The following is a 12,051-nucleotide window of genomic DNA, read 5'->3' as shown; positions in this document are numbered from 1 at the left end:
TCCTGTGTACTACTACATATGATTTACTTGTGATGGTTTTCCTGTGTACTACTACATATGATTTACTTGTGATGGTTTTCCTGTGTACTACTACATATGATTTACTTGTGATGGTTTTCCTGTGTACTACTACATATGATTTACTTGTGATGGTTTTCCTGTGTACTACTACATATGATTTACTTGTGATGGTTTTCCTGTGTACTACTACATATGATTTACTTGTGATGGTTTTCCTGTGTACTACTACATATGATTTACTTGTGATGGTTTTCCTGTGTACTACTACTACATATGATTTGCCTGTGATGGTTTTTCTGTGTACTACTACATATGATTTACTTGTGATGGTTTTCCTGTGTACTACTACATATGATTTACTTGTGATGGTTTTCCTGTGTACTACTACATATGATTTACTTGTGATGGTTTTCCTGTGTACTACTACATATGATTTACTTGTGATGGTTTTCCTGTGTACTACTACATATGATTTACTTGTGATGGTTTTCCTGTGTACTACTACATATGATTTACTTGTGATGGTTTTCCTGTGTACTACTAGATGGTTTTCCTGTGTACCACTACATATGATTTACTTGTGATGGTTTTCCTGTGTACCACTACATATGATTTACTTGTGATGGTTTTCCTGTGTACTACTACATATGATTTACTTGTGATGGTTTTCCTGTGTACTACTACTATATGATTTACTTGTGATGGTTTTCCTGTGTACTACTACATATGATTTACTTGTGATGGTTTTCCTGTGTACTACTACATATGATTTACTTGTGATGGTTTTTCCTGTGTACTACTACATATGATTTACTTGTGATGGTTTTCCTGTGTACTACTACATATGATTTACTTGTGATGGTTTTCCTGTGTACTACTACATATGATTTACTTGTGATGGTTTTCCTGTGTACTACTACATATGATTTACTTGTGATGGTTTTCCTGTGTACTACTACATATGATTTACTTGTGATGGTTTTCCTGTGTACCACTACATATGATTTACTTGTGATGGTTTTCCTGTGTACTACTACATATGATTTACTTGTGATGGTTTTCCTGTGTACTACTACATATGATTTACTTGTGATGGTTTTCCTGTGTACTACTACATATGATTTACTTGTGATGGTTTTCCTGTGTACTACTACATATGATTTACTTGTGATGGTTTTCCTGTGTACTACTACATATGATTTACTTGTGATGGTTTTCCTGTGTACTACTAGATGGTTTTCCTGTGTACCACTACATATGATTTACTTGTGATGGTTTTCCTGTGTACTACTACATATGATTTACTTGTGATGGTTTTCCTGTGTACTACTACATATGATTTACTTGTGATGGTTTTCCTGTGTACTACTACATATGATTTACTTGTGATGGTTTTCCTGTGTACTACTACATATGATTTACTTGTGATGGTTTTCCTGTGTACTACTACATATGATTTACTTGTGATGGTTTTCCTGTGTACTACTACATATGATTTACTTGTGATGTGTGTTTCCTGTGTACTACTACATATGATTTACTTGTGATGGTTTTCCTGTGTACTACTACATATGATTTACTTGTGATGGTTTTCCTGTGTACTACTACATATGATTTACTTGTGATGGTTTTCCTGTGTACTACTACATATGATTTACTTGTGATGGTTTTCCTGTGTACTACTACATATGATTTACTTGTGATGGTTTTCCTGTGTACTACTACATATGATTTACTTGTGATGGTTTTCCTGTGTACTACTACATATGATTTACTTGTGATGGTTTTCCTGTGTACTACTACATATGATTTACTTGTGATGGTTTTCCTGTGTACTACTACATATGATTTACTTGTGATGGTTTTCCTGTGTACTACTACATATGATTTACTTGTGATGGTTTTCCTGTGTACTACTACATATGATTTACTTGTGATGGTTTTCCTGTGTACTACTACATATGATTTACTTGTGATGGTTTTCCTGTGTACTACTACATATGATTTACTTGTGATGGTTTTCCTGTGTACCACTACATATGATTTACTTGTGATGGTTTTCCTGTGTACTACTACATATGATTTACTTGTGATGGTTTTCCTGTGTACTACCTACATATGATTTACTTGTGATGGTTTTCCTGTGTACTACTACATATGATTTACTTGTGATGGTTTTCCTGTGTACTACTACATATGATTTACTTGTGATGGTTTTCCTGTGTACCACTACATATGATTTACTTGTGATGGTTTTCCTGTGTACTACTACATATGATTTACTTGTGATGGTTTTCCTGTGTACTACTACATATGATTTACTTGTGATGGTTTTCCTGTGTACTACTACATATGATTTACTTGTGATGGTTTTCCTGTGTACTACTACATATGATTTACTTGTGATGGTTTTCCTGTGTACTACTACATATGATTTACTTGTGATGGTTTTCCTGTGTACTACTACATATGATTTACTTGTGATGGTTTTCCTGTGTACTACTACATATGATTTACTTGTGATGGTTTTCCTGTGTACTACTACATATGATTTACTTGTGATGGTTTTCCTGTGTACTACTACATATGATTTACTTGTGATGGTTTTCCTGTGTACTACTACATATGATTTACTTGTGATGGTTTTCCTGTGTACTACTACATATGATTTACTTGTGATGGTTTTCCTGTGTACTACTACATATGATTTACTGTGATGGTTTTCCTGTGTACTACTACATATGATTTTACTTGTGATGGTTTTCCTGTGTACTACTACATATGATTTACTTGTGATGGTTTTCCTGTGTACTACTACATATGATTTACTTGTGATGGTTTTCCTGTGTACTACTACATATGATTTACTTGTGATGGTTTTCCTGTGTACTACTACATATGATTTACTTGTGATGGTTTTCCTGTGTACCACTACATATGATTTACTTGTGATGGTTTTCCTGTGTACTACTACATATGATTTACTTGTGATGGTTTTCCTGTGTACTACTAGATGGTTTTCCTGTGTACCACTACATATGATTTACTTGTGATGGTTTTCCTGTGTACTACTACATATGATTTACTTGTGATGGTTTTCCTGTGTACCACTACATATGATTTACTTGTGATGGTTTTCCTGTGTACTACTACATATGATTTACTTGTGATGGTTTTCCTGTGTACCACTACATATGATTTACTTGTGATGGTTTTCCTGTGTACTACTACATATGATTTACTTGTGATGGTTTTCCTGTGTACTACTACATATGATTTACTTGTGATGGTTTTCCTGTGTACTACTACATATGATTTACTTGTGATGGTTTTCCTGTGTACCACTACATATGATTTACTTGTGATGGTTTTCCTGTGTACTACTACATATGATTTACTTGTGATGGTTTTCCTGTGTACCATATGATTTACTTGTGATGGTTTTCCTGTGTACTACTACATATGATTTACTTGTGATGGTTTTCCTGTGTACTACTACATATGATTTACTTGTGATGGTTTTCCTGTGTACTACTACATATGATTTACTTGTGATGGTTTTCCTGTGTACTACTACATATGATTTACTTGTGATGGTTTTCCTGTGTACTACTACATATGATTTACTTGTGATGGTTTTCCTGTGTACTACTACATATGATTTACTTGTGATGGTTTTCCTGTGTACTACTACTACATATGATTTACTTGTGATGGTTTTCCTGTGTACCACTACATATGATTTACTTGTGATGGTTTTCCTGTGTACTACTACATATGATTTACTTGTGATGGTTTTCCTGTGTACTACTACATATGATTTACTTGTGATGGTTTTCCTGTGTACTACTACATATGATTTACTTGTGATGGTTTTCCTGTGTACTACTACATATGATTTACTTGTGATGGTTTTCCTGTGTACTACTACATATGATTTACTTGTGATGGTTTTCCTGTGTACCACTACATATGATTTACTTTGTGATGGTTTTCCTGTGTACTACTACATATGATTTACTTGTGATGGTTTTCCTGTGTACTACTACATATGATTTACTTGTGATGGTTTTTCCTGTGTACTACTACATATGATTTACTTGTGATGGTTTTCCTGTGTACTACTACATATGATTTACTTGTGATGGTTTTCCTGTGTACCACTACATATGATTTACTTGTGATGGTTTTCCTGTGTACTACTACATATGATTTACTTGTGATGGTTTTCCTGTGTACCACTACATATGATTTACTTGTGATGGTTTTCCTGTGTACTACTACATATGATTTACTTGTGATGGTTTTCCTGTGTACTACTACATATGATTTACTTGTGATGGTTTTCCTGTGTACTACTACATATGATTTACTTGTGATGGTTTTCCTGTGTACTACTACTTGATTATTGTGATTTACTTGTGTGATGGTTTTCCTGTGTACTACTACATATGATTTACTTGTGATGGTTTTCCTGTGTACTACTAATATGATTTACTTGTGATGGTTTTCCTGTGTACTACTACATATGATTTACTTGTGATGGTTTTCCTGTGTGATGGTTTTCTGTGACTACTACATATGATTTACTTGTGATGGTTTTCCTGTGTACTACTACATATGATTTACTTGTGATGGTTTTCCTGTGTACTACTACATATGATTTACTTGTGATGGTTTTCCTGTGTACCACTACATATGATTTACTTGTGATGGTTTTCCTGTGTACTACTACATATGATTTACTTGTGATGGTTTTCCTGTGTACTACTACATATGATTTACTTGTGATGGTTTTCCTGTGTACTACTACATATGATTTACTTGTGATGGTTTTCCTGTGTACCACTACATATGATTTACTTGTGATGGTTTTCCTGTGTACCACTACATATGATTTACTTGTGATGGTTTTCCTGTGTACTACTACATATGATTTACTTGTGATGGTTTTCCTGTGTACTACTACATATGATTTACTTGTGATGGTTTTCCTGTGTACTACTACATATGATTTACTTGTGTGGGTTTTCCTGTGTACTACTACATATGATTTACTTGTGATGGTTTTCCTGTGTACTACTACATATGATTTACTTGTGATGGTTTTCCTGTGTACTACTAGATGGTTTTCCTGTGTACCACAATATGATTTACTTGTGATGGTTTTCCTGTGTACTACTACATATGATTTACTTGTGATGGTTTTCCTGTGTACTACTACATATGGTTTACTTGTGATGGTTTTCCTGTGTACTACTACATATGATTTTACTTGTGATGGTTTTCCTGTGTACTACTACATATGTTTACTTGTGATGGTTTTCCTGTGTACTACTACATATGGTTTACTTGTGATGGTTTTCCTGTGTACTACTACATATGATTTACTTGTGATGGTTTTCCTGTGTACTACTACATATGATTTACTTGTGATGGTTTTCCTGTGTACTACTACTATATGATTTACTTGTGATGGTTTTCCTTGTACTACTACTATATATGATTTACTTGTGATGGTTTTCCTGTGTACTACTACATATGATTTACTTGTGATGGTTTTTGTACTACAAGATTCTGTGATGGTTTTCGTGTACACTACATATGATTTACTTGTGATGGTTTTCCTGTGTACACTAGATGGTTTTCCTGTGTACCACTACATATGATTTACTTGTGATGGTTTTCCTGTGTGCTACTACATATTATTGACTTGTGATGGTTTTCTTGTGTATCATTAAGGTTTAACTGTAAATGACACATGTACTATAATTATATACTGGTATAATGATTCCAGGTAAAAATGTGTGAAATCATTAAAAGTGAATAAGATCTCAATGCTATGTCTTATTGTTTTAGATGAAAGTTTTCCAAAAGACACCTTTTAATACAAGAAAGATTGTGATTGCGACAAACATAGCTGAGGCCTCAATAACAATAGATGGTATTGTTTACAGTAAGTATAGTTAGGTCCTCAAATACTACCACAAACATTCACTTGTGTTTTTATGTGCAGGATGAAAGATTGGGTGAGAGGAAAATCTATCATAATTTTTGTCTTTCCATGAAGATGATAGGATTTCAGATGATATACATTATCTAGGTTATACATTGCCAAGTTAGACATTGGTGTTAGTGAATTTTGATTTCATTAGGTATGAAAACATTTTGTGTAAAAAGTTATTATCAAACAATTTTTTTCAGAGAAATGAAATATCATATTTATATATAATTACATGTATGTTTATTTATGACAGTTGTAGATAGCGGCTTTGTGAAGTTGGTAGCTTATAATCCTAAAACAGGAATTGGTAAGATCATTCTATCTTTTCTATTAGAATATGGAATTTAACTTTTCTAATGGATAATTTGAAAGCAAAATATTTAGTTCAAATAGAAGGCAATGTTCTACTGATTTTATTTTTAGCCCATAATCATCAGATGGTGGACTATTCAAATTATTTTTCTTCCGTGGTCCATTGTCCCTCTGTCCGTCCGTTAACAATTTAATCCTTGTTATCACTATTTCTCAAAAAGCACTGAAGGGATCATTCTCAAATTTCATATTTAGGTTCCCCGAGAACCCTAGTTGTGCATATTGGGTTTTGGGACTGATCGATCAACAAGATGGTCGCCAGGCAGCCATCTTGGATTTATATAGTTAGAGTTTGTTATTTTTAGGTCATCTGACCCGAAGTCATCATGCTTCGTCCGTCGTCGTGCGCCGTGCGCCGTGCGCTGTCCGTAAACTTTTCACATTTCAATCTTCTTCTCAAGTTTGACCAGTGGGATTGAGCTGAAACTTACATGAAATGATCCTGACATGGTCCCGACAAAGTGTTGTTATTTTTTGGGTCGATCCGAAATCCAAGATGGCCGCCACAGCCGCCATTTTGAAAACACATTTTGAACTTCTTCTCAAGTTCTACAAGTGCGATTTGGCTGAAACTTGCATAAAAATGATCCTGACATGGTCCCGACAAAGTGTTGTTATTTTGCGGGTCGATCCGAAATCCAAGATGGCCGCCACAGCCGCCATCTTGAAAACACATTTTGAACTTCTTCTCAAGTTCTACAAGTGCGATTTGGCTGAAACTTGCATGAAATGATCCTGACATGGTCCCGACAAAGTGTTGTTATTTTTCGGGTCGATCCGAAATCCAAGATGGCCGCCACAGCCGCCATCTTGAAAACACATTTTGAACTTCTTCTCAAGTTCTACCGGTGCGATTTGGCTGAAACTTGCATGAAATGATCCTGACATAGTCCCGACAAAGTGTTGTTATTTTTCGGGTCGATCCAAAATCCAAGATGGCCGCCACAGCCGCCATCTTGAAAACACATTTTGAACTTCTTCTCAAGTTCTACTTGTGCAATTTGGCTGAAACTTGCATGAAATGATCCTGACATGGTTCCGACAAAGTGTTGTTATTTTTCGGGTCGATCCGAAATCCAAGATGGCCGCCACAGCCGCCATCTTGAAAACACATTTTGAACTTCTTCTCAAGTTCTACCGGTTCGATTTGGCTGAAACTTGCATGAAATGATCCTGACATAGTACCGACAAAGTGTTGTTATTTTTCAGGTTGATCCGAAATCCAAGATGGCCGCCACAGCCGCCATCTTGAAAACACATTTTGAACTTCTTCTCAAGTTCTACTTGTGCGATTTGGCTGAAACTTGCATGAAATGATCCTGACATGGTTCCGACAAAGTGTTGTTATTTTCGGGTCGATCCGAAATCAAAGATGGCCGCCACAGCCGCCATCTTGAAAACACATTTTGAACTTCTTCTCAAGTTATACCGGTGCGATTTGGCTGAGACTTGCATGAAATGATCCTGACATGGTCCCGACAAAGTGTTCTTATTTTTCGGGTCGATCCAAAATCCAAGATGGCCGCCACAGCCACCATCTTGAAAACACATTTTGAACTTCTTCTCAAGTTCTACAAGTGCGATTTGGCTGAAACTTGCATGAAATGATCCTGACATGGTCCCGACAAAGTGTTCTTATTTTCGGGTTGATCCGAAATCCAAGATGGCCGCCACAGCTGCCATCTTGAAAACACATTTTGAACTTCTTCTCAAGTTCTACCGGTTCGATTTGGCTGAAACTTGCATGAAAGGAGCCTGACATGTCCCAACAAAGTGTTGTTACATCTCTGGTTGATCCCCAATCGAAGATGGCAACCATGACACTATATCTAATTAATTTCCTATATGATTATTGCCAAGGTACTCAGATGACCGTTAAGGCCCATGGGCCTCTTGTTATTTCTCAGAAAGGACTGAAGGGATCATTCTCAAATTTCATATGTAACTTCTCCTAGAGCCTTAGTTGTGCATATTGCGTTTTGGGACTGATTGGTCGACAAGATGGCCACCAGACAGCCATCTTGGATTTTGATAGTTAAACTTTCTTATTGCTATTTCTCAGAAAGTACTGAAGGGATCATTCTCAAATTTCATATGTAAGTTCCCTTAGAGCCCTGGTTGTGCATATTGCAATTTGGGATTGATGGTCAACAAGATGACCACCAAGCAGCCATCTTGGATTTTGATAGTTAAAGTTTAATATCATTTTTCAAAAAGTACAGAAGGGATCGTTCTCAAATTTCATATCTAGATTTCCCTACGGCCCTAGTTGTGCCTATTGCATTTTGGGACCAATCCATCAACAAGATGGCTGCCTAGCATGATTTTGATAATTGAAGTTTGTTACTGTTATATATCTCAGAAAGTACTGAAAGGATCTTCCTCAAATTTTATACGTACATGTAGTTGTATGTGGTAAAAGTTTGAAAAGCAGAGAAAAAATCCCGCTTTCCATTGTCAGTCATATATCATTCTTTGGTGGGCGCCAAGATCCCAGAGGGATCTCTTGTTAGCTATTCATATCATCTTTCATCAAAAAGTATTGAAGTGATCTGTTTCAAATTCCATGCATCCTTAGGACCCTAATATTGTACATACATATTGGGGTCAATCAGTCAAGAAAATGGCTAACAGCCTGGCAGCTGTCTTTGATTTCAATATACTATATAATTGAAAGATTTTTTTCTTCTATGTATTTCTTTCTATTTTTATTGAAATCCAATATGGCAGCCTGTCAGCCATTTTGTTGACCTATCGGCCAACAAAATCCAAGATGAATTTCAATAATTGAAAGATTTTTACTTCTATTTCTTAGGAAGCACAAAAATGCTCTGTTTCAAATTTCATGCTTGAGTTCCCTTAGCATCGCTGTTTGTCTATTGCACTTTTGGGACAATCAAGTCAACGAGATAACAAAAGGGTGGCTATCTTGAATTTTGATAGTTTAAATTTGTTATCACTATTTCTAAAAAAGCACTTAAGGTAGCAGTGATCACGAAAAAACATGAATGATTAGCAGCCATCTTAGATTTCAACACTTGGTCTTTGGTTCTGCATATCCTTTTGGAAATAAATCCCAAAAACAACATCTAGCACAGTGGTCGTATTGAATTTCACAACATATATGTGTGTTGCTGTATAGATGTTAAACCGGTATTATCAACAAAAATATGAAAATATCATGATTATATCACTATTTAATGACTAGATATTGCAAAATCATCACATGTACTTTACTTGTAATGAGATACTGGATATTCGATAACTGCAATATTACCTTATTTCATGTTGTTATTTCTAGAATCATTAGTGATAATTCCTGTATCGCAAGCGTCAGCCAATCAGAGGGCTGGACGGGCTGGTAGAGTGCGTGCTGGGAAAGCCTTCAGACTTTACACAGGTATTGTTAGTAGTTCATGCACTGAATCAGTATCGATATCAAGGAGACAAAGTTCTCTCCTCTTCCTTATATACTTCTTGACGCAAACTGATTTATCAGTTTTCCAGTAATATGTACATAGATAATGTATCTTTTTGCAGCATTCATTCAGAACCTCAAGTGATTTCATTTGTATTTATCTTTATTTTGCTGCCCTTACAATAAGATGGTGGGGGCAGGGCATGTAGTATATTGATACGTAGAAGTAGGGTCGGGTCATTGATGTCTTACAGATGTTTGTAGTCTATCAATGTTTACTAACACAAAAAATTGACTGTCCAACTGTTTCAAGGAAAAACGTTATCAGTAGTTTTAATTCTTCTGTTAGATTTTAAATAAATGTTGATAAATTCACTTGCATAAAGTTATTCTCAAGTAACCCTACAACATTGAGATTTTAGAATTGAAAATTTTACAATTTTGCAGAAAAATCCTTTGATGCCCTTCCTGCTGCCACGGTACCAGAGATGCAGCGTAGTGATCTGGCCCCTGTCGTCCTCCAGATGAAAGCCCTAGGGGTTGGTAACGTCCTCAGATTTAACTTCCTATCCCCACCGCCGGCCCAGAACATGGTTCGCGGACTGGAACTGCTGTATGCATTGGGCGGTAGGTATTTTAAGTACATGATACAGGAAATACTATAAATATATATACATTTTTAGTAATTTTATTTAAGCACCTTTGATTGAAAGCAATTGGCTTGATAATGACATAGAGATAATATACAGATGCCACTTTTGTTACTGATCAATTTCTCCATATTCTCCTAATACAAACAATACATGCTAATACACCACATATTATCACTTGGTTACCCCAATTATGGTTAAAGTCCCATTAACAGACAGGGTCATTTAAAGATGTGTCAGATTTAGAAGTTTGAAGAAATCCAGATTACCAGGAGAAAAATCACCGACCAGTGGTCAGTACCTGGCAACTGTCCCACATGGGATTCAAACTTGTGAACTAGAGGTGGAGGGCTTGTGATACCATATCTCGGTATCTCTACCTTTGGGTTGCAAATCAAATCTCACTTGAGGCAGTTGCCAGGGACCATGGTTTTTCTAGAGGTATTGTGAACCTTCTTAATCTCTAAAACCTGACTGTTACTGTATGTATAGTTGCTGGTGTTTTATATCAGTATTTTACATCTTCACAAAAACTTCTGATAAAGTTGTCAGATGTTTCATGTTAAATTTAACAATTGAAAATTGTGATATCAAAATAATAATGATGTCTAAATAAGGGGAAGGCAGTTCTTGAACTGAACACCATCTGTATTGGGTAAGGTTACTTAGTGGAGTAGCAGTTAAAATGTAAAAACAGAGATGTAAATATTACAGAGGGGTATTGAAGTTATGAAATAATATTACATGTACATATTTTTCTTTACAGCTATGGATGATAATGGCATGTTGACATCACCTTTAGGATTACAAATGGCGGAGTTCCCACTGTCACCAATGTTTGCTAAAATGTTATTAATATCCGGTAAGTTTATTTGTGGTGGACATGAAATGTTGCATAATTTTTCAGTTAAAACAATTTACTCTATTACAATTTGAAAAAAAACCCAACAACAACTAATTTTCATGCAAATTCATAAGATTAAGTTTTCTAGTCACAGACAGCCAACTCTGCCTCATAAAAGTCAAATAATACTGTTCAACAAAATGCAAGATTTTAAAGGATTAGTAAAAAGCAGGCATGTAACAAATTTGTCTATTTAATTCAGAAACAGCCCTAGTTATCAATGTAGCGTTGTCTTTATTTCAATTTGGTTTCCCTAGGAGAGTACCAGTGTTCTGTGGAGGCGATTGCTGTGGCAGCCATGACACAGATTCAAAATGTGTTTGTAACGCCTTCGGGTCAGAGGAATACATCAGTAAGTTGTATCTTTAACAGAATTCTAACTCATTCATCTGTGTTAAAGTCTGAACAGCACAGAATTTATGTATCTTTAACTCCCTTAGGTCAGAAGAACATTTTGATAAGTCATGTTACTATAACAACACAGATTATTCTGTAATTGCATATTACAGAGTTATCTACCCTTGTGGGTAGGTATTGATTGTGACGCCATGTGTTTGCGAGTATAACATCATACTTTTCTGAGAAAATGTTGTGATTTTACTCACAAAAGAGTGATGTCACAATGGATACCTACTCGCAAGGGAGACGACTCTGTAATATGCAAAGACAGAATATGTTCTAG

General features: G+C 35.5%; 1 protein-coding gene across 2 annotated transcripts in view; it reads left to right on the top strand.

Moving 5' to 3' along the window:
• The window catches only part of LOC138315374 (probable ATP-dependent RNA helicase DHX35), a 182,590-nt gene that overhangs the window by 16,205 nt on the left and 154,334 nt on the right, over positions 1-12,051 (top strand). For both annotated transcript variants that reach the window (XM_069256351.1, XM_069256352.1), the window contains exons 14-19: positions 5,881-5,977; positions 6,279-6,332; positions 9,699-9,797; positions 10,263-10,442; positions 11,232-11,327; positions 11,627-11,721. In XM_069256351.1, the coding sequence (XP_069112452.1) occupies positions 5,881-5,977; positions 6,279-6,332; positions 9,699-9,797; positions 10,263-10,442; positions 11,232-11,327; positions 11,627-11,721 (621 nt within the window). The remainder of the gene's footprint in view (positions 1-5,880; positions 5,978-6,278; positions 6,333-9,698; positions 9,798-10,262; positions 10,443-11,231; positions 11,328-11,626; positions 11,722-12,051) is intronic.

The sequence above is a fragment of the Argopecten irradians genome, chromosome 2, assembly GCF_041381155.1.
Source record: "Argopecten irradians isolate NY chromosome 2, Ai_NY, whole genome shotgun sequence".
Taxonomy (NCBI): domain Eukaryota; kingdom Metazoa; phylum Mollusca; class Bivalvia; order Pectinida; family Pectinidae; genus Argopecten; species Argopecten irradians.
The sequence above is the reverse complement of the archived record's forward strand: the minus strand, read 5'-3'. Positions and strand labels throughout refer to the sequence as shown.